This window comes from Spea bombifrons, chromosome 3 (assembly GCF_027358695.1).
Source record: "Spea bombifrons isolate aSpeBom1 chromosome 3, aSpeBom1.2.pri, whole genome shotgun sequence".
NCBI classification, from domain to species: Eukaryota; Metazoa; Chordata; class Amphibia; order Anura; family Pelobatidae; genus Spea; species Spea bombifrons.
The window spans coordinates 114,723,480-114,747,984 of NC_071089.1; the positions used below are offsets into that span (position 1 = coordinate 114,723,480).

Below are 24,505 nucleotides of genomic sequence, written 5' to 3' on the forward strand. Positions count from 1 at the left end.
GGACAAGCAATTTGGGTTTTTTGTTTTTTTTATACCTATCAGACTATGATGCCCTGATGTAAACATTGTGTAGGACAAATGATACGCATTATAAGTAATAATCCGATTAGATCAACACTTCTCAAAGGTTTAAGATTTGTGCCGATATATAGGTCAATGATTAGTGCACATAAACGTTCCTCAGACCCGGATCTTTTCTGCATCAATGAACCAGAAGCCTGGATTAGAAAACACAAAATCTAACAGTAAACAATGTGTTAAAAAAGCACTAACACGCCTGATTTAAAAACATGGCGGCATACAGTGCGTGTATTGATGGGCTTTCTCATTAGAGGAAAAGATTTCCTCCCAAAAAAAGTTCCGTTTTCTGTGTACCATCTTTTTAACCAATGACTCGATAATTAATCAACTCAGGAGAATTTTTTATAAAATTATACTCTGTAGTGCATTTTATCCAAAGTGTGGCCGCCGGGGGCCTGGAGGGTTATCATTTAAGTTAATAGGGTAGGGTAGAGTGCATTTTAAGCTATTGTGACATCACTACAATAGGTTTTGTACATCTAAAGCTGCTCGTATTTTGATGGGTGCTACAACGATACGCAACTGAACCCAAAAATAAAAATATTTCAAATGAATATGAAGTACCCTGTCATTTTTGAAGCATTCAATGTAAAAAAAAAGGAACGATCATAGCTTGTTCTCCTGCATCACCAAATGCTTTAATGTTCGTTCATCTGCATCATCATGCGGCAAATCTAAGTGAAAAGCTGTCCGTTGTGAATCATATCATAAAGTAAGAATGCAGACAAGCAGCCACGTGAGGTCCGTAGGAAACCCATTTGCCAAGATGTTCTGGGTATGATATTTTATTTATTATTATTATTATTGGTTTCATCTTTTTATTATTAACATTATTACTGATCTGGACATGATGTATTATTATTATTAATAGTATTATTATTCTGGGAATGGTGTTTTATTTTTACTATTATTGTTGTTATTAATATTATTATTGTTCTGGGCATGATGTTTTTTTATTATTATTAATATTATTAATATTATTATTGTTCTGAGCATGATGTTTATTATTATTATTATTAATATTATAAATATTATTATTGTTCTGAGCATGATGTTTATTATTATTATTATTAATATTATTATTGTTCTGGGTATGATCTTGATGTGTTAATATTACCTGCAGCTAAATATAAAGATTGAAATTTAAGGCCTGCCATATTCTCTCATGGGCACATACAGGCACAAATACCCTATACAAATGTTCACATAAAAGGCTTCTTTGGCATGGCTTATGAACTCTTCCTAGAACACCTTTAAAAATAATGGCAGGCAGCTCACTGGTCTGGTTCATGAGATATCAGACCCAATTTTACTACCCCAAATAAATCCGTTATATGGTAACTAGATACTTTTTAGAATTCTGATTTGTTATTGCTTTATTCTACGGAACATTGACAGATGCAAGTGGATACCACTTTAATCTGTCAATGTTCCGTAGAATAAACAAAAAGTCAGACTTCTAAAAAGTATCTAATTTAAGATCTATGCTCATCAGCATTCTCTATTCTTTAACTAGAAGGGGGTCCAAACAAAGCTGTTACATTACTTTTCCATAACAAAATAGAAATCCATTCCGTGATATATGTTTGTCTGCCGCCCTTCAACTACTGAGATGTCATCGATGTACCTTCACCTTTCGTTTAGTGAAAAAGACAATGAAATGTCGGCTGACATTAGTGGATAATGTCATAAAGATAGCATTAATCCCCAAAAGGAAACTCACAAGGAAGCAGGAGGTTTCTGTCTTAAGAAAATAAAGCATGAAGCATTGTATATGGCAAACCGCTGGCTGTATCGATATTAAAGAAATTATTAAGCATAAAAAGCAGATTTTTGCAACTGAAATACAATTGCCAGAGACCTGTGGAACATTTTTTTTAAACTAATATATACTTGAATATACAAAAGATTTTTTTTTAACCCTTATGAGAATTTTAAGGCGGTGTGACATAAAAAATATACATGTTTAGGGACCTTGCAGCACATTATAAAAAATAAAAAAAACCTGCGGGTCCAAATAACATTAAATAATTATAAATTAAAATGAAAAAAAAAAAGGCTGATCAACCTTAGCAAAAAAAAAAAAAAATCCTCCAATTTTATACATATCTATAATTTAAAAATTAAAACAGGCGAACAACACAGCATAATATTCATACTTGTATAGCTAATATTGCAACTTTTTTTTTTGCTTTGCAAAATATTTTTTTCCGCATTATTATTGTGTATTTGTTGCTTTGACACAAAAGCAAATAATAAAAAAAAAAAAATAATAATAATTCTGTGTAAGTGCACATCACTGAGCTTGTACTTGGTATCATACCGATCTGGCATTGAGGCCGCGATTGTACCGCATAGATTTGGTCATCAAAGGAAAGCTTTTTGTGCAGTAAACTACTGGAAATCAGTCTTAATAATCCAGTTTTTTTTCCCTTTAATCTTTAGAGAGGCAGGAAGTGGCAGCTCTGGACACGAAACGTTGTCCTTTACTTATTGTCCTTATTATCCCTTTCTTTTTTCGAAGTCACTCAAATATTTGACAAACCGCTTCAACGAGAAACAAAGTAAAATATTTTTCTGGAATGGTTAAGTTCAATATAAATATTACATTAAAAAAAGGCACGAAGTTAAGGCCATCTGTGCTTTTATCAAACTTATTCGTAATGTATAGGCAAAAGTATAGCTGATAAAGTTCTATTGCGTCATGTTCTTAAGTGTCTTTGTGAGTTGAGCTCAAACTTGACACTGCATAGAATAATGGCATTTTTTTAAAGGCACTTCAATGCTACTGTTTTGAGTACTTTTCTGGGCAAAGGAAACAACATACTCAATAAGGCCTCCAAACAGACTCATCCATTCGACCGCTGGAATTCAACACAGTAGGAGAACTGCTATGGCTTCCATCCGCATCCACGCCATCATTCTGGTTGCCCAAGTTGGGGCTGAGCAACGTGCCACCGTTGGAGGTGGTGCATGGTGGAAGCATCCTGGAAGGAGATCGATCGCCCCCGGGAACCATGGGGAACTGGTATGATCCAGAAGATGTACCATAGTAAAGGTAGGGAGTGCTGCTGGTTTGGAAGGGTCCACTTTGGTTCTGGGTGGATCCTGGGTAGGGTGGCGGTAGGTAGGTATGATAATGAGTGGTCGCAGACATACCCAAGGACATCCCTGAGGTGACCGGAGGGGTGTATGTAAATGTCGCCGGGTAGTGCATACGCGGGTTGGAAAAGCGGCTCTCCGTTAAGGACGAAATACTAGTAAACTGCCTTGGGTCAGAAAATGGGCCCAACTCTGACGCACCTAAAAAAAGAGCACAGAAGACATAATGAATACTGAATGGGCATGATCTGACTCAATATATGCAATATTACATTATATTATGAAATATGACACTCATATATATATATATATATATATCGATATATAGATATATATATAATGACATTCTCTCTCCTTCTCTCTCTAACTATATATATATATATATATATATATATATGTATACATACAAATAAATAATAATTGTTTCTCTGGAGAATTATTTTAAATATATATATATATATATATATATATATATATATATATAATGTACAATAGCTTGAACCTTGCATTAGAATTTTCCATATGCCCGTGAAACATAAAAAAAATCCCTTATTTTAACCTCAAAAAAGTGGCACTAAAAAGTAATATTCACACAACATTATAAAAAGCCCCTTTTTTTCAGACAGTTTAGCCTCGTATGTTTTAGTCTGAAACAAGGAACAATTAAACATCCATGTGTTTCCATTTATTATGTTGCAAGCGTCTCATTAAGAACCCAAGATTGGCTGGGCGCCAGACTCCGTGTTCTCTCAATGGATTTTTTCTTTTCTACCCTGCCCCCCCCAGCCGCTCTCCGGTCTCCCCGCTACCTGTTCTAACCGCCAGAATTCGGTACCGCGGCACACAGCTCCTCACTGACCTCCACGTGCTTTTTTTTTGGCACATGCCAGGTAATATCAGTTGCCATTCATTTAAAAATTACTAGTCCAAAATTGTGGTTAACAGGGAATAATTATGAGCAAATTTCTCCAAGCCTCGCAGCAATTTTGTCCTTCAGTCTCAATTACCGTACCCCGGCTCTAACCGACTCCGCGTCGGAATGTCAGGTTAATTATAAAATAATAGCTTTATTAATTTGATAACTTATACGGAATAAATTGCCAACATTTCAGCAGTCACTTTGCATTAGTTTATAGGAACCGGCTAATATGTTCCTGAGAGCCGCCATCTGCTCGTGCATGAATTATGGGGCCGAGGTATTTAGAGGATCGGAACAGTGACGGGCGTCTGAAACATAATCATTCCACCATTGTTTCTACAGCTTACAGGTAGCCAGGGAAAGGCAGGTCTTGTTAAAACAACTCATATGACACTCAGCCAGCAACTGTATTTAGACGATCAAAAGGCAAAAACCCTAATAACTCATCTACAAGTTATTCTGCATATAAATACATTATATATATAATATATATATATATAACGTATATATATATATATATATATATATATATAATTACAAAATAATAAAAAGAGGTTTTGCCCCATTAAGACACCCCTGGGCAGCTCTGTCATTTTAATCTTTCTTCTGCAAGTTTAATCACACGCAAAAAATAGCAGATTTTTCAGTTTCTATGGCAATAGCCTATCAGTGCTTGCTTCCATGTCACATGACAATTACGTATTCCCAGAACGAGAAATATTACTGAGACAAGACTTTACATGATTAAAGAATCGTTTCTGGGAAAAGTACAAGGAATGTTGCTTCCGATATTGAATTTAGTCTAAAAGTGTTAAATTAAGCCGGGTAGGTGGAACGGCACCTTTAAATAGTGCTAACAAACGGAGAAGGTAGCAGGACTGGTTTTGCGTGCCGGTTTCTGTGTAAACAGCCATCTTTTCTTTATTAAGGAATAATTACTCGTGTCTAGAATACCTTTCCCGGGAAGGCAATGGGTGTATTTTGTGTATCGAAGTTCCCCATTTATTTAATAAATATTTATTTTATTAGTTGCCTGTATTTATTTTAATAAGGTAAGGCCAGAGCTGAGCGCCAAACTTCCTCATGAAGCCACGAAGCCACGGCGATTTTGTGTAATCACAAGTAAAATAATATTTATTGTCCTTAATAGGAGTAATAGCTCTGTATTCTGTTTACAGCAGCGGATAAATTGATAAATTCATGCCACGGGGAGATCAGAGGACGGGGCCGTGGACTTTCCAGATCAAATATTTGTTTTACATAATGACTTCAATGGAGTCCCAGACAGGGGCTGAGCTTCAAAGCAACCAACAAAAGAAATAATCCGCAAGATCATTTAGTCTTACCTGACGCGGAGATGGCCTTTATTGTATTGGGTTTTAGAAATCGTAACCCAAAAATATGGACACCCTCACCTGTATAAGGTTCCCTGCACCCACTGCACAAAAAGTTGCTGTTCCGCAAATATTAACCGCACTCTCTAGCATGTTAATTAAATAAACCTTAGGAGATCTGTTATTTTATTCTTTCTTTCGAAGGTTTAATCACATCAAAATAACACTGAAACTTTTAAGAAGCTTTTCAGTTTCTATGGCAACAACCTATCAGTGTCCATTTTTGTGTCATGTGACAATTAAGTGTTCCCAGCTTTAAACAAAAAAGGTATGACGAAGGAAAAACTTAACAGGACAAAGAAGGAGATCTCTAATTCTGCATTTAAATGACAAATATGTAAAACTGAGTGGAACAACACCTTTAAAAATCATGACTGTCCACCGTCATTATATAAATAGGGTTCAGGCTACCAGCACCATGGATGATCTAAGAACATTTGGCTAAAGTCGGATGGCAACCACTGACCCAGACCATCACAATTGGCAACATGCTCGGAATGTTGGCACCAACACCAAGTTCTACCAAATAACCAGTGAAGAACCGAGCACGGAACCGGAGTACAGACCCCATCACTCCTAGCACCATGTACTCTGCATGCATGCTGTCATGGGGCATCTCACATACGTGCAACCATACCTATCCATGCTTACTAAACACATGGAGCAATGCGTCGGGAACACGAGTTCTCTCCATCGATATAAGGGTAAGAGACAAAAAGACGTCAAAGAAAATGTAGACATAAAACATAAAAAATGATTTAAAGAGCCGACGAAGGGTTCTGGTAACTTCCCTAACGCGATCTCCAGCCAGAGATCAGAAATCAGACTCCACTTCCTCCGGTCCTGGTGTTAAACCGCTATACGGGATACAAAAATAAACTAACTTCATTCTAGGGAAAAGGGGCTAAGATGACTTTCTTGTCCGTTTTACAAGAGCTTTAGAAGAAACCAGTCCTGCTTTAAGTATGTAACATCCAAATCGGCGTGGTTTAACCCTTTGTGTGCCAAATAAACATGCTACCAAAAGGCTCGCACACGTTGATATTGTGCAGACGCATCCATGTGATCTGTGCATGTGTGTTTTTTGCGAGCGTGCGAGGGTTAAATCATGACAAACCGGACGATCATTACAAAACAAAACACTGTTTCTGGTCTGTTTATGATACAGATTCCAGGGCTACGGAAGGCACCAGCGATCTTTCCCATATATCTGCCAAGGGACCTATCGGCTTAAGCCAAATTAAGAATGATGAAATCACTGGTTTTCCAGTCTCCGCGGATCTGTCTGGCTCCATGACAAACCGTCCTCGCCGTTACCAGTTGCTCACGTAAACGGTTCTGTTGTTGGCAAAAAAAAAAGTTCCGTTTTTTTTTTTACATGAGATTTGGGGGGCCTTAAACTGAAAAAGTCCTTTCTGTTTTCCGTTCATGCCTCTCGATAAAGGAAAGGACACTTCTCGTTAAGAGGAAGTCAGCGCAGGCTCCTTGACAGATTGATTAGGAACTCTAGAAAACTGGGAAAGGATTTGCTTTGAAACTGGATACGCTGCAGAACAAAAGCCAGTGGTTGGGCAGCTGGCTCTTCCGACAGGCCACACACGGAGCCCCCGCAGCCCACGTGACTCCGCTGTCACATTCTAGAGTCATTTCCAGTCCTGTGCGTGAGCGTCTGTGTTCCGCTCGCAGAGGACGAGATATATCGGGGAAGGCCATATGGAAACACTTTGAGGGAAATCTGTTTCCATGAAACCCGTAGCTGGCCAAGCGGCTTCAGATGTGGTTAGGAGACCAAGATAAGACCCTGAACACGCGCAGACGACAAACCCACCCCTTCTGTCTTTGCTTCAACCTTTTTTTATCAACGACAACAAAAAGAAAACCTAATGATTTATGTCTCGGGTGAACTGAAACCTGCACGAAGGGAAGGCGTCTCCTATCTTCTAGGAGTAACCAGCACCTGCCGCCGGGGTGATTTATCAAACCCAATGCAGGGCTACAAAGCCAGGGCTTTACTTGATACCATGTGTGGTCAATTAGCGCTTTGTTTTTAAGAATCATTTATAATCCGGATGAAACTCTGAAAAGTTAATCTCTATAAAATAAATTGCGTGGGGGGGCTTCAGGATTCAATCTAGGTTTCGGTAAGGCAACTTTTGAAGGTCTTTATAGCGGTCGGCGTGATTCATGGTCTATGGAGAGCACCAAGTAGGAGAATATTTCGGCGCGGATCAAGGTGGGATTAAACTGCTAAGGCTAATATTAAAAGTAACGTTCCAGGGACACTTTGCCGCTGGACAATATTATCATATGATAAAAGAGCAAAGGCGAGCACCCGTTGGCTAGTGTGTCCTGTGCTATCGCCATTACTGGACCTGGTCTTGTCTAAGTGGAATCGCCGGTACATACTTATGTTTTATGCTTTATAGCCTCTAGGGGGCACTGTAACATCTTTATGCCCCAGAGTCCACCATTCTCTGCACACAGGTACTTATGCCATTCCCATTAACCCTTTATTCTTTAAAAATATATATATATATATATATATATATATATATTCTATAAAAAATATATATAAATTGTCTACATACTCTAATTATAAAAGTGAGGTATAAAAGTTAATATAGTAAATGTTCTTCGGTGTATCCTTAAGCCTATCCAGCATGTATTCTATACGATATCAATTTAAACATTACTGGGAAGCCACCCCCTCTCTAAATTAAAACATTTAACTCCCGTTCTCCCTTCACCTTGCTTTGAAATAAAAAAGTTCCCATGATAAGTTTTACGACTTTTTTTTAACGCCTTCAAAGTTGTTCTTAAAACTTTGCAGAGAGCCAAAACTAGGGACTGCAAATAAAAGTCTGGGACAGCTAGCTGGTATGGAGTGTAGATTGAATCACTTGGTCCGCATTCCACTAACCATAGTAAGAGGGTTAAGTATCAATGCTGGGTGTGGTGGAAGGTCCCTAGGCGGTGCCATGAAACATTAGGTCCCTTTGTTTATGAAATAAATCCATTATGTTGATTATGTCGCTATTTGTACTACCAGCTGAGATGATTTCCTTGGCTCGGGGAGATATTACATACCAACCTGGGCAGAGCTGGGTGCGACTCTCAATTATAACTCCTACACACTAACATGATTAGCACCAATGAACAAGCTGAAAGACAATATCGGCACAAGCGAACAATGTGTCTGTTTAGTCTGCCCGCTAATTTCCGATCGTCGGCTCCTCCGGCCGGGATTAAAAGCCGTCTTGCTGGAGGGGAACGGGCGAGTGTTACATCAGCCAGCGATCTGCATAACCTGTTACATTCTCTGGGACGTTATTTGGAACACAACCTCAATATGAAAATTAGAGCCCTGACAGAAAATATTATACCCAAGCAGCTTCTACATTTCTTGAGTCTGTGTTGGAATTGTTTTAGACATCGAGGACCATCTTCTCGCCATGTATCATTTCCAAACCTGGCATGTTGAGAAAGCTCAACATTTGATCTCCTGCAAGGGGACAAAGATGCCCCACTTTCAAAATGTGTAATAATCCATATGGTCCATCCATTAGCACCATTGATGGCTCCTGGATCACATTTTGGTTACCGCCGTCCCACCCGATGAACATTTCTGTTCCATGAAACCAATAGCATCTTGTGAAAGTGAATGGTAATGCGGTGTGAAATGGGTGGTAAGAAGCAGTGATGAAATGGTGTGGGCTCTTAGTTACCTGGAAGGCGTCTGGGGACGTCGGTGATGGCTGGAAGCCCTGTACCTCTGCTGGAGGACAATGGAGTGGTGGAATGAATCGATGGAGATGTCATCTGACTCAAGTAGGATGGATATGATTGATCATAGGACCATGGAGGTGATGACTGTGTTTGCCTCGGGTCTAAAAATCAGAGAGAAAGAACATTGAACCTCATTGGTATTTTTATCTTCAGTGAGGGGGAAAAAAAGCTCCCCCTTATTCTATCCAACGTTCAGAACATATGGTTTCCTCAAATGTAGCCTCAACAAATTACAGATTAGTAACAGAGATCTTTAACGTTCCATAAATGGAATCTAAAGTTCTATATCTCAAAACTCCATAAGGAGCCCGGCTATTCCTCTAGTTACAAAAAAAAATATAAAAAATCCAGACACACTTTGCCAGTGATGAGATGAGGACCAGTGATGGCCTAGGGTCAACAGAGTTTGTATAGAAGAACAATTATCCTCACACACACACACTATTTACAGAATATGAGAGCCATACAAAATTAAACCCAGGTCGGGAAAAATACAGTCAATTGCTGAATCTCTGCACAGCACCAAAAAAATATAAAAAAATCTAACAAAACAGAAAGGAACTGTCAGCTCTTCGGCTATTGTCACATCACAAACCCAGCCCGGTATGCAAATGACTGCCATTTACATATGGGGCTGCATTCCAATGTCTACGTCTAATCCAAAACGCCTGCTGTGCAAAACAATTGTATCACGGATTTAAGATTTAGATTTACAACGTAATAACCGTTTAGGTGGCGAAACCCTAATTATAAGACTGAAGAAAGGGATTGATGCCAGGATTTACGGAACTCTCTGGATTATTATAAACGCCGATATCTTCTCGATCCAGGGAAAATGTCCCAATTTCCTCAGCGGAATCAATAAACATTTTTTAACCCTTCTGTGTGTGTGTGGTCTGGAAAGCAGCTATGGGATACACATTTGATAATTTTTACAATGTCGTTTTTTTTGTTGTTGTTTTTTTTTGCATGATTCTTGGTTGCACCAGTGATTTTGAATGGTCTTCTCAAAAAAATACGACCAAAAGAAATTCTTCTTGAAGCTGAACTTTTAATCTGCACTGTCCGCATATTAATATAATAGGTTTAAGAATATTTAATTCGACCCAATGAAATAAATGACACTTTAGCTTTTTAAAGAGGATTTAAAAATCTGGGATTTCACATTTATCCGTTCGCTGCATGTTAGCTTGTCTCGTATTTTTAACGTCCGTAGAGGTGGATACGGCTAAGACAAATATTAGGGCCATTGCGTGTGAGTTTTGCCAAAATACTCAATTATCCAATTTCAGCATTAACCAGAAGTCGAGTAAAGCTCTTCCAAGAGGAAAAGTACCTTTAATCCTATTAAACTGTCCAAAAAACGTCAGGGGTTGGACAGAGTCCTGACAATCCCTCCAACCTCCCTGATTCCTGTCTACGTCCAGTGGTTTGTTGGACAGTTGTGTACGGGTGGAACGGCTTCTCGATGACTAAACCAGACCTCATTAGTCTGACCTATAAAGCCCTGGATCGAATATCTCTGCGTCTAACGTCTCGCATAAATTGGCTTTGCAGGGAACCGTGCAGTTTTGATTTCCTTTGGTTAAAAAATGTTATGAAATAACATGAAATAAAGCAAACAATATGACTTATGGAAACTACATGGGTTTTTTTTTTTTGTGCCGCGAAAACTGCCGTAAAGAACCACCGGTAAAGCCCTGGAGAAAAAAAACCAGGATGAGAGGACATTGGTGCTCCCCGGGCCACCGGCGACGGGTCCAAACATACCTACAATCACAATCTACATATTAGATATTCTAAGAGTCATTCTTCTCCAAGGTAGTTCAGGTTTAGGGCTCTAGGGTGAAATCTGTTGACTGTTCTACTCCTAATTCCTAAAATTATACGTGTAAAAAAATTAAAAAAAAAATGTTTTACAGAAGAAAACATCAATATATATATATCTGTCGCTAGGTGAGCCGATGTGGACAAAAGCCCAACACCAGGCTCAGTCTTGTTCGTCGGTGTGGAAGTTGAGCCGGCTCAAACTCCTCTTCTCGTACAGCATGATGCTTGCCAGGATTTTCCTTTCCTTATTCCCTATGTTCATCTGTCTATCCCACACCTACCACATGTCCCTGTCTCGGAGGACCAGTCTTCCCTTGGGCCCCAAATCCCTCTGCCCTCTTTACTCCTTGATGCTCTTCTTTACTCCCTGGTGTCCCTCTTTACTCCCTAATGTCCCTCTTTACCCCCTGATGTCCCTCTTTACTCCCTAGTGTCCCTCTTTACTCCCTGATGCCCCTCTTTACTCCCTAGTGTCCCTCTTTACTCCCTGATGCCCCTGTTTACTCCCTGATGCCCATCTTTACTCCCTAGTGTCCCTCTTTACTCCCTAGTGTCCATCTTTACTCCCTGATGGTCCTCTTTACTCCCTGATGTCCCTCTTTACTCCCTAGTGTCCCTCTTTACTCCCTGATGGCCCTCTTTACTCCCTGATGCCCCTCTTTACTCCCTGATGCCCCTCTTTACTCCCTGATGCCCCTCTTTTCCTTGGAGCTCAGAATGTTTGCTGCGTGTGAGTGTTCTACAGCCACAATAACAATGTATACAAACAGCAGAGAATGGGTTAATAAATTGTGTAACAAAACACACACTTCTTCTTCTTCTAAGAGTTTGAAATAAATATCAGCGTATTACAAACGTACAGAAAAAGTCTTGATAAAGCCCAGATCCCAGCAACACCTCTAAGCATCACTTCTAAAACGAATCGTCAAAAATGATCTATTATTGTAAATTTCTTAAAAACTGCAGGAACGTTAAAAAAAACAACTTATTTTTAAAAAGCATAGGATGCAGGCGGATTCTGATGGGCTACGTGAGGGGGCATTAGAGAAGAATAATGATTATTTTAATGACGAGCAGATGTATTGCAGGTATGAATGAGCTTAAGTGCTATAAAGCCCAGCATTTAACCCCTTCAGGACAACGGGTTGACAATGCATTGTCGTGAAGGGGTTAATATGAGGGGTATGCATGCACAGAGCAGCTTCCGGTACAGAACCGGCACTCGCGTCTCTTCCTGTCTGAGTCGCAAGCAAAGCGCTCGCCCGGCTTCAAACGCAGAGCGCTGCAAGTTATCTCCTTCCAAACAAGCTGCGCTCTGACTTTGAAGCTCAGCCACGGCGTTCGCGTGCCGCATGTGCCCAGGAACCGGGGTTTCTTTTATCTAACTTCCGATATTCAATGCAAGACTCGCAAACAAATTAAAAAAATACACACAGATGGATTTAACTCATCTCTTTCCAAAGAGATGCTTGGTGAAAGCATGGCTTCCTCTGATCATTTGTTATAAGTGACGGTCAGTGTTCTAAATACTTGACGAGAACTAAGGGCTTGCTTTTTCTATTTTTTTAAGGAATTGTCACATGGGAGGCAGCCATTACTGGATTGTTTTACCATATCCTGGGGGGCGGGGATAAGACGTGACATTCCCTGATGAGTAGTCAAACTTCCGACCATGTGCGTAAGGCTTTAGAAGACCATGTGTCTCAACAACATGTCCGTATCTGGGAACTCTCCGGGTTTGGCCAGGAGTCTCCAGGTATCGCCCTGCTTCCCCAGGTCTCCAGGTCAGCTTCCCAGTTCCGCAGGAAGTTGGTGTGTGACCACGCCCACTCCCCGCCCACTTTCCTCTTCTCCACAGCCAGCTCTCTCCCACCGTCTGGGGCAAGCCCTGGCCCTACATGAAGTCGCTCCCCCTAGAAGACGGAGAGCTCCCGGAAGCCTACCCCGGGGAAGTTCCCATGTATGAATAGCATCCTGGATACAGATTGGTGGACTAATGGAGCGATGTCATAACTAGGGCTGATGTCATCACAAACCTATGAAGACTGCCAAGCAAAATCTGCTTTAACCAAAAATCTAAAATACTGAGTTTTTTCAGGCCCGCCATATTTAAGAAACACTCCCAAAAAAGTAAAATATAAATGCACATTCTAACCGCTGCTCAACAGTCTCTGTATCTAGATTGTAAGCTCATTTGGCCAGGGCCCTCCCCCTCATTTGTGTTCCGTGAGTCCAAATCGTTCATGTGACGCACTATTTATTATGCCAACTGTACAGCGCTGCGGAATAGGATGGTGCTATATAAATCAATAAATATTAGTAATAATTAAGTGAGAATATATTGCCCCAAAACTAAACAGAAAAAAATGCTTATCCAAAGACGAAGATGACAGATGTTCCACTAGGTTTCTCGCAAGATAGAACGTCTTGTCATTTCCATCTGAAGAAGAGACCTCTGAGATCTTGAAAGCTTATGGAACTTTACAATAATAAAAGTATCAGCTTAAACTATGGACTCGGTTTTCTCTCGAGATACCGCGGCTTTTTTTAATGAAACGCGTGGGACACATTAGGCGGCCCAGAAGCCGAATTGGGAAATGGTGACCCATGGTGTAATCTTTGCTACCGTCGATGTTCTTGATAATAATAATAATACCACACCCTGAAAGCAAGCACAGATAATACGCTGCGTTCTCAGGCTCTGCTTGTTTGGAACGAGGGCAGATACCACGTAATTGCCCCGTCCAGGTCTCCTCCGCGCCGGTCCCCGGGAAGATCACACAGACTGGGGCAATAATCAGCAAACCGGGGGAGGAGAATTGAAAAGGCGCGTTTGGCCGGTAATAAGTTGATTGCGTCGCGCGATCCCGACGCTAAGGAAATAAATGAGTACCTGGAGGCCACAATTAGCAGATCTAACGCTTGGCGAAGACAGTTTACAATGTGTTTGTAAATTGCAGATGCCGAGTTCATTCCTTTTAACTTCCAGGCTGATATAAAGCAGACCTTTCACCGCTCGGGATGATATTGTTACGCTGCGCAGGAAGGCTTCCTGATCTCCAGCTATGTCGATGGAATGCATCGGCCTCTCCGGTTATTCAAAGGTTAATATTAACTCTTTAACGTGGATGGCTCTCTTTTCGTTCTTTGTCGGGGGTTTCTGTGCTATATTCATACCTGGGAACGTTTTTTTTTAATCAGAGGACCCAGAGACTCATGGAATATTAACCCTTCAATAACCCATTGTGAAGATTCTATGAAGTGAATCACCAAATGGCTCTAATACGGGTCCTCGTGGAAACCTTAAAGATACACTTAATTGAGCCACCTGCATTCAAGCAGGGATTTCATCCACAACATACCGGTAGCATAAGCACCTGACTGTGTGACCCCCTCCACTTAAAGATTGGGGCAAAATCCCTGGGAGCAGCCACGTGGTACACGGGACGTGGTATATTAGCGGACATTGTGACGGGTATGAGCCATGTGTAAGCAGGTTGTGTGAATGTCTTGACACCCCGTTGTAATGTAGGCTATTAAACAATATACACAGCTTGGTACATATGAACTGCGGATCGCAGCCTCCACTGGGAACCGAGACTAGTGTAAAAAAAATGAATAAATAGGTTTATAATTGACAACCAACCCCCCCACCCCGAATAATAACCTAACCGCGTATCTGCCCCTTACCTGCGATCTGACTCTGTCCTTGTGGATTAAAAGGACTTGGTGCAGAATTCATGGTGGGGCGAGGACTCTGAGTTGGGACCCCCACTCTCATACTGGGATGAGGTAATCGCCCTAAATCACTGAGCCGTTCAGAGTACAAACTAGGCTTAGAGTCATCAAGCTTCTGTCTGTGTCCTAGAAACAGCAAATCATAAAATAACAATTAATTATTATTATTGTCAGTGAGAAGCCGTCTACGCAACAGAAATCATCTCTAACAGGGTATCCACCTGCCTGGCCATACCTCCCAAGTGTCCCTTCTTAGGAGGGACAGTCCCTATTTGGGCACTAAATGCCCCTCTTTCCTCCCCTGATGCCCCTTTTTTTCTAGGAGCTCAGAATGATTGCTGGGTATGAGGGTATCGCAGGGTTCTACAGCCCTTAAAGCCCCGATAATGTATATAGAAACAGCAGGAAACGAGTTTGCAAATGAAAGCATGTAAAAAAAACATATTCTTCTTCAAAATGCCTTAAACATCTATCAACAGGTCCAAAAGTCACGTAAAAAGTCTTGTAAGGCCCCGCCCCCAGCCAGGCCTCTAGCCACACCCCCAAAACAAAAAACGCCCCTCTTTGGCCATTTGATATATTGCAGGAGGAGGAGCGGTACCCTCATTCATTTACAGTAAGATAATTGGGACAGTGAGGAAAAGGCCACCGGCAGCGCATGTGCAAAGAAAAGGGGGCGGGGCTTGGGACAATTAAAAGGGTCACCTCCATAGGATAAACATGTCTCCCTCCACACACATATATATATATATATACAGTATGTTGGCTAAGAAAACCATACTGAGATCCAGCGACCACAGACATACGCCGCTACGTACACAGAATAAGACACAATTACTAAATTATCTATACCGACACATGAACGCTACGCGACACGCTAACGCTACGCGACACGCGAACATACATAAATACACAATTAAGAAGAAGGTCTCTTTGTTGTCTAAGGTATGTCATAACACTCTGCGTAAGGGAGGCAAACGTCCGACGATGGGAATGAAAGGCGTATACACTAAGGCTCCCGGTGTGTGCAGGGCACGTATCCCTATTCAAAGATTTCACAAGCGGCGGGGAACCCAAGGAAAAGACAATCGGGACACAACGTCTCGGGACTCTCTCCTGTCTTCAAGGAGGTAAATCTGCCCGTAAAGAGCTCTCCTGGGTAAATGTGGAGTCCTGCCCCCATGTGGCTTTATGGTGAATGAATGAACCCTGGAGTTATTCTCTAAGTAACCGTCAAACGATCTTCATGGTGGGGTCTTCATAGTCAGCATGCGACAAACCCCTGTCTGTTCTGTAAAAATGTTTTTTGTTTTAACCTTTTCAGTGCCCAAAGAGTAAGTACCACACTGCCAACCTCATATCTCTGGCACTGAAAGGGTTAAAGCTGCGCACCCAGCAACATCCAATACATGCGGCTCAGAAAATAGAAGAGAGCTTTCATTTGAATTGTTTTCTGGTTATAGGGGAGATGATCATTTTCTGATCGTTTTCTCCTGATCGCGCTCCAATGTGGAGGCTTTTTTGATGATGTAACAATTACAGTAAGAGTCCCATTGTTATTATTTTATATACATTTCCAAGTATTTTACAGCTCGATGTGACTGCAGATACAGCTGGGGTAACTTCTATTGCAATGGTGATACTTTCTTCGCCGTCTCCTTCCCCAACCCATCCGAGGAGGAAGCGAGCGGCACTTTAGCTTCAAAACAACTGTGCGTGAATGTAGCCGCATTCATACGCAGGGCCCGTGCGTGATAACAGGGGCCAAGAAACACTTTAAATAGAACAGCGGAGTCTCCTGTGGTTTTGGAAACAGGAAATAATTTTTTTAAAAGGCCGAGCGAAGAGGGGACGCAATAAAAATACTTTAAAGCTCCGCGTATTGAGGTTGTAAGACTTGCGAACCACTCACATCAGACTCAGCCAGCGAAAACTGTCCGCTGAAGCATTGCAACCCCTAGATGCAAAACGCAGGTCCAAACATGGACTGCCAGATGCCGTCAGGATGCCTGAGCATGATGGGAGTTATACGTCATATCCACTGGGTTATCAATTTTTTGGTAACGGACCTCGCAAGAGGCTGCTAAACCGAAACGCGGGATACGAGCGCTTATCGTATTTATTCCTTTTCACACAGCATGTTAAGGTAAAGAAATCCCAAAAAGGGACGGCGTGATTAACCCCATCCTGCCTACTCTGCCTGCAACCACGAAGACAAATGACTGCTCCGATAACTGCTCCCAGGGGCCGGCTCTTCATAGTAATCGTATTAAAAAAGCTGGTTTGGGGGGGGTTGTTATTTAGAGGAATATTTGGAAATAAATAATTTGGGGAATGCCCCCCAACAAAAAATGTGTTATTTCCTACTTTTCATCTCTTTCTCTTTTTATCCTACCTACTGGGGGTAAGATCCCTTAGACCAACCTATAGAACCGGCATCTGCCATACCGCAAACCAACGTGCTTTGGGTATTATCACAGACCATCACACACACACACTGTGCAATACTTCGGGGTCACAAGAAATATCTTGCCCATTAAAATACATTGAAATGAATGAGAAATCCAGCGCAGACGGGGTTAATGTTGTAAATGACTATTGTAGCTGGAAACGGCTGCTTTTTAATGGCGTAGAGCTCCTTTATCACTCCCATCACTCCTTTATTACTCCCATCACTCCTTTATCACTCCTGTCTTCCAATGGCACGTTGTGTTCGCTGATCCAAGTTTGCAATTATGTTACTGCCAGAAATGTTCATGAAAACAGCTCAATGACCCCGAACTTTTGAATGCTAGTGTGTGTGCTTGAGTGAGTGTGTGAATGTGTGTAAGTGAGTGTATGTGTGTGCGCATGATCAATCATCATTTTCCCGAGCCCCTCCTGGCATCTATGTTTCATCTGAAAAATATTCCTGCCTATCGGGGAGGACAAGTTGTTGAGACGGGGTCCGCGCTTCTACCGCAGAAATAAGATTCCCCAAATTTCAAAGGGTTGCAGCTTTTCAATCCAAGTAAAATAATTGTGCAGGCGATCCGACTTGATTGCTTTCAGCGGAGCTTAACCTGTGTGGTCCGTGTGCCGACACCTCGGGGGGCACAGAGCTATTCTCGCACGCCCGTATTAACGTGTGGGGTGGGACGAATGCGCGGTAAGATTAGCACCTGTCACATTAAATATGTCATCCCCTACACGCAGCATCGCACTCCGCACGGCACGAGCTGTTACCGAAGAGATGGCCGGTGTCTCTGCAGCTTTGTTACCCCAAGGACTTGTTAAAAAGGAACCGGGGCAATAAAATACTGTAGCCCGGACCACCTCGCATGTCAAGCCAACAATAAAATGGGAGTCTGCTGTAATGAAATGTAAAGGTAAATGTGCAGAGGGTTAATTGACAAACCCTGTATATTCATTCACTAATATGTGAGTTTGGGGGAGAGTACCAACTCCCTGACTTCCCCATGAATTATGGGGTCAACTCCAGTAAGATTTCCTGCAATAAAACCAAAACTGGCCCTGCATGATGTATAATTAATGTGGTTTTTTTTTGTAATCTCATTATGACTATACATTATGCAGGGCTGGCTCAGCCCTTTGTACTGGTAAAGAAGATTCAGGTCACAGAGCAAGATGGCGGAACTTTCCTAATCTAAAAACTAGAGAGTAAGAGAAATGGTCGATAAGTGGAACAGCCTCCCAGCAGAAGTGGTAGAGGGACATACAGTGAGGGATTTTAAACATGCATGGGATAGACACACGGCTCCTGAATCTAAGACGAGACCAACGACTGATTAAGAGTCTTTACAGCGGGAGAAACAGGCGACTAGATGGGGCCGATCAGCTGACAAGTTCTATTTTCTGGCCGAGGGTAATGGGAGTTAAGATTCAACTCTGGCTCGAGTGTCTGACTGAGGTGTCTTTAGAGACCGCTGCCGCGAAGCCCTGCTTTACCCGAAATACCTTGATTATAGAAAATGGGCCACGACGTAATTTGTGGCTTGAGAGGGGATTACGTGAAATCCTGCATTAAATATATCAAATCCGGGAAGCCGTACGGTTTTAAAGGGGGCGTATCTTAGATTCTTGACCCCATTTGGCTTCTGCGAGGCCGTGATCTATAGCTCTGCCGTACCTGCGCGGCGTCTGCAAAGTATTATTACAGCCAGACAGTCCTCTCCGCGCCGGTTATTCACGGGAACTTCATGCACATTATTTGGTTTGCCAATCGGATTCATTGTTCTGGAGATATTTTATTTACAGGAGATCGGAGGCAGAATCTGCCCTGAAATTCTCTCCCTTCTCCTCACGCCTGAAGGCTGCCTGAACCAATCAAGGGCAGTCAGCAACTTAACAATAGAAGAGAGATAAGCTAATGGGGAGGAAAAATCATGCAGATTCTGAGAGTAGGATGAGAGTAGGATGTTAAGACGGCTACTACAATAATAAGAAATGTATGCAAAGAAAAGCACGGCCGACAGAGGGCAAGAATGAGAGTTTTCATGATCTTGGTTTAGTAAATATAATGTATTGTATGCAAATGCTGTTGGATCAGAAACAGATTGTGAATGAATCAGTCAGCCCCCGTCTAGTCGCCAATTTCTCCTGCTGTAAAGACTCAGCCCTTTATCAGTCGTTGGTCTCATCTTAGATTCAGGAGCCATATGCCTATCCCATGTGTGTTTAAACTCCCTCACTGTATTAGCCCCTACCACCTCTGCTTGGAAGCTGTTCCACTTATCTACGACCCTCTCAGTAAAACTTCTTTACATTCTTTAAAAGCCTCCAACCCTCTAGTTTTGGATTATGGCTTCTTTGATAACATTTCATTTCTCCCCCTTTGAAATAAAGTACCAAATCTCATATCGAGGAATGCATGGGTCCCTGAATTATTCCATATATGATAAATGATATGAAAGGTGACGTGTTATTTTGGTCCGTTTGGTCAGTAGCGCCCCCTGCAGGGCAGCGTCTGTTTGCGTGGATTATAGAAGGGGTTAAGTGGGTCGACCGTGGCGGAGATGGTTGCATGTGTTATATGTGATCGTGTAATTCATTCATACTGAATGTTTGTGCAAATGAATGTGCAACAAAAGAATGAAATGAAGCTGACAAACTCAATAAGCCAGCAAGGTACATAGATATACAGACAGACAGACGGAATGCATGCTCCTTTATGTCTGTAATGCATACTATCTGACATTCCGTGAGTTAACCCTTTTGGTGCCCATCTGAGCAGAGCTCTGTGTTAGAGATCACGCATGGAGCGCGGTCCGAGGCCTGAGCTGGATTCATCATGCTAGATACACGGGAACGGCCTGGCTCGCCACGCTCCCTGCGAGTAAAGGAATGTGTAAACAGCCTGTGTATCCTCGCTTCAGTCCCTCGGAAGGTTTCACAACACGAATGCCTGTGGATCTGTCATTTCCTGCCTGGCCGGCTGCCCAGCTCCTGACAGTCAAGAAAACAGTCATCGGCCGATGCGAGAATCACTTCGACCAGCTCTTCATCACATGCGCAGGAGGGTGACTTCATAATTCCCAGCTAAACGTCTATAAATGATCTCCGGTATCAGACAAACAGAACCTGGGGCAACCAGCTTTTATTCAGAAGGCTCTTTGATATTCTAGGAACCTTTCAAACGCTGAATTAATAGCAACAATTACACCTCAGATGTCTGGAAGGAAGTATTGAAAGCCCACGTTCCGGGGACCTGACTAGCAGGACTGCCCTGGCTAATTTGGGACAGATGCCAAGTATGCTCTTCTGGGAGGCTGCATCTCACACACAATGAAGCCACAGTTATCACGATTCTTTAAACCCCAGCATATCCCACTCCCACGGTGTTGCCCATTGGGTGACTAAACACAAGAAACGTCATCATATTATACCCGGAAACTGTAAATATAAGAATTTTTTTTTTTTTTTTTTAAAAAGGTACTTGAGGAGAACGCCCTCCTCCTGGGTTCTTATACCCTAAAGGAAACTCTAAGGGTTCTTTAAACGGAACTCCCGCCAGTTACAGTATCACTTAAAACCATTTGAAAAATATGATGTCATTTTCTCCTTTTCAGTCTGTAATCTTAGTACAGTTTTCTAGGCCAACAAACTAAGTGCTGCTTTGTGGTCTCAGTCTTAATCATCCAGGAAGACACGTTATGGTCTACGAAGAAAGGGACTTCATTAGCATAAGCAGGACTTCATTAGCCTTGCCATAAACCATCAGCTCAGTGTGGTGCTTGGAATGCGGCTGAAACGTCACATGACTGACAACGGCCACTAATGTCATTATTACGTGCCTACCACGTTTCACACCTTACCAATGCACTCCGCAGAACAGATAGCTCTGGGAGAAGAAAAAAATATAAATATAATTTTAACGAAAAAAAAAAAAACCTGAAACATCGAGGTGTATAAAAACGTGCGGGGTTGTGTTTAAAATTCGTAGCTAGCGTAGTGCTGCGCATGTTTTCCCTGTTCACGCCTGTGACATGTATGAGTTCCGCAGCATCAACTTGAAAATTATTATTATTTAAAAAAAACACAATTATTGTTTAGAAAACACAATTCACAGGATGTATCGCTGCTTTATGTGACGGATATTTTTTTTATCTTTTATCAGTCAATTATTTATTTATTCTTTCTTTACCTTTAATTGGCACAAGTGGTTTTTTTTTCTATAAAATATTTATAAAATAACTATATAAATGTAAATCAGTTTTTTTTTCCTGCATTTTTAAGAAATCCCATGAATTACTACGAAAATGAGTTTTGTATATACAAACCGAGCCATGTGTCGACTGAGAAACCTCATTTCTCGGTGAATAAGACTCTCTGCTCTTCCTGGGGGGGGGGGTGGAATGAGTTCAGAGGAACATGCAAAATTTCACAAGCACAAGTTTAAAAAAGGGAATAGAGAATTCATTTGAATTACAGGAGAAAATAACAAATCCTACGTTCTAATCCTCCTGCGATAACTCAAAAAGCAGCCATGATTCTACCGTAAAGTCCCTTTTATTTACGCCAGACCATCAAATAAATAGGACTCTGATCTATCATTTTTCCACTCTATGGGTTACTAAATCTAGACCAATAATAAATACATCCCCTACCCCCCCTAGTAAATGTATCCAATACATACATGTAGATTGCACATGCAGTCCATGTAGGTTTTAGTCCACAGTAAAAGACACAGTAGACATACACAAGGGGTTAAACTCCATAACAATGCTAAAGAAAATAAACAAAATATTGATAGGAAATATTTCCAGATATATGACATTATTTTTGCACCCCTTGTTCTCCAGCTTTTGAGCTTTAATTAAGTTTTTAAATGTAAAAGTAATAATAATAGTAATATTAATGAATAATAATAATAATGGAAATAATCATAATAATAATTTATAATACACTTGTATACATATTTGCCTTTGTGTGTTCCCCATGTTAATTTTTTTATATTGTTTTCTTATAGGGTGGTTTACAGTCGGGGTTATTGTGATGTCAAAGTTTCTGATCGCTGTATGTAAGCAGGGATCGGACATTTTTCCTGCACGCTAGCCATCACTTCTCACAAAAGAACGTCTACTTTTATTTCCTGACTTTTGTTTCTAGCGTTCAGACAAATTTATCATGTTTTTTTGTTTTTTTACACAATCAGCAGCATTCTCTTCTCTGTAGAGGAAGCCTGTGCGTTAAGAGCAAGGCTTTCCCCAAAAGGCTACCATTAAAATGTATTCACCAACAACGCCAAAAGCAAACGTATTCACCAACAACGCCAAAAGCAAAATGCAGGAACTCGCCGCTCTCAAGCATTATTTTTTACTCAAGAAAAGGAAGCAACACAAGCAAACATTTCAGGCGGCAGGCGGCAGGGTGACCCCATTGGACTATCTAACAGTTCAAGTTGTCCGGCGACCATTATCAAAAGATAGAAACAATAAAACATTGTGCGAAACGCGCAACCAGTCACGTGGGGGAAATATTACTTAAACACAAGGTAGTGGTAAGGTAGGGGTTAATTGTGTAGTAGAAACATCTGTCTCATAAACAAATGGCAACACATAGGCTTTCTTATGTTCTACTGATTGACACGCTTATTTTAACCCTTCAAAGGCTGATCGCAGCCAATAGGCATGGCTACCGGACCCCCTCGGTTTACGGACAGTAATGTTTTACTCACGTCGTGGCTCTCTGGGTCCATCCACCGTCACCTTTATAGCTCTGTGGTACGTGGCTACTTGGGGTGGGTTCGTGAACACCGTTATTGTCAAAGTGAAGCTTTTTCCTGCAAATCATAAGGAAAAAAGTTAAAATTCACCATTTTCCAAATCCCTATAAATCTTTATATAAAGCAGTCCATAAAACCTTCCCTGTCGAGTATCACACACACACAGGACATATTGTATGGGTTATGAGTTATGACATCATATTTCTACAAATTACTTTTTCAGTATCTCGTTGACCACCGCGGCCAGAAGCATAGAAGAAGTATTACCCTCTGAATTGCCCCACAGACAGAAGTATGGTAAAAGCTGTGAGCCCAGTTGCAGCTTTCCTCCATAACTATTCGCCGTAGAATGTCGGAAGAAGAAACTTTGAGAATCCGAGTCCATAAAGGGCTGCAGAATTCAGATTAAATACAAAATGTAATTAAAATTAAATTTGACAATTACCACTAAAAACGTCACTTTGTATTTACTGCCAGTGGTGTATTCCTATCTAGGCCTTTGATTAAGACAATAAATCCGGAGCGGCGGCCCTAGGGCGACGCAAATCTTAATGGGCTAAGTGGGGAGATCAAAGAAGGTTATCCTGCGGAGATCTGTGCAGACACCCCCCCCCCCGTAGTATCTATGCTGCATTATTTACAACAGAGAACCGGAATATGATGTCATATCCCATCGCCGGGGATAAATACATCACTAGTTCCCACCAGCTTTAGCTAAACCCATTGGAGGTATCACGTCGGCCATTAAACTTTTCTATAGAATCCAAGTAGTTACTGACGCCAACGCGGTTCAAATCGGTTTTGACCATTTTGCAGAAAACCTAACATTTTTGGATTTCCGTGTGATGAGTTCTGCTTGCGTTTTAAGTACTCCCCGTTGAAACCCTCAGTAAAGCCTTTTATTAAAGAGATTTTTATTTTAAAAATGACTATTTCGTTAACGATATAGACAATTTCAGAAGAATTTTTAACAATAAACCATTAAACTAATTCATATCACAGCATCACAAAATAAACCCATTGGTATGAGTTTTTGTAGCTCGCTGCTGTATTGGTGGCTTTTTTTTTTAAACCAGTATTAAAAACATTTTGATGCAAATGTCTTATTTCCTGTACAGATTAACACTACCGAAAAATTTTTATATTTTTACAGCTGTTTTTTTTTTCACAGATAAATAGAATCAGCCTTGTTAGCGGACTTTAGGTAAATAATAAATCCGGCAAAAAAAAAAAAATCTCAAAAGAAAAAAAAAAGTCAGAATTTGACAAAATATAGAATGAGGGGAAAAAAGCGGGTAAAAGTGCTACAGCGTGTAAGACAAGGATTCAGGAATTTAATATAAATTTGTTATGGGGAAATAATTATAAAATCTGCACATGCAAAAAAAAGTAAATTTTTTTCTCAGTCAACTAAAATTTTTTTTGCAAATA

General features: G+C 41.1%; 1 protein-coding gene across 4 annotated transcripts in view; it reads right to left on the reverse strand.

Moving 5' to 3' along the window:
* Positions 1 to 2,018: 2,018 nt before the first annotated feature.
* RUNX2 (RUNX family transcription factor 2) overlaps positions 2,019 to 24,505 on the reverse strand; it is an 89,464-nt gene continuing 66,977 nt past the window's right edge. For 2 of the 4 annotated variants that reach the window (XM_053458480.1, XM_053458478.1), the window contains 3 exons: positions 23,027 to 23,131; positions 14,803 to 14,976; positions 2,019 to 3,384 (listed from right to left, as the gene is read on the reverse strand). In XM_053458480.1, the coding sequence (XP_053314455.1) occupies positions 2,909 to 3,384; positions 14,803 to 14,976; positions 23,027 to 23,131 (755 nt within the window). In that variant the 3' untranslated portion in view covers positions 2,019 to 2,908. Of the gene's footprint in view, positions 3,385 to 9,221; positions 9,384 to 14,802; positions 14,977 to 23,026; positions 23,132 to 24,505 lie in introns of all 4 variants that reach the window. The other 2 variants (XM_053458477.1, XM_053458479.1) reach the window with 2 other exon arrangements.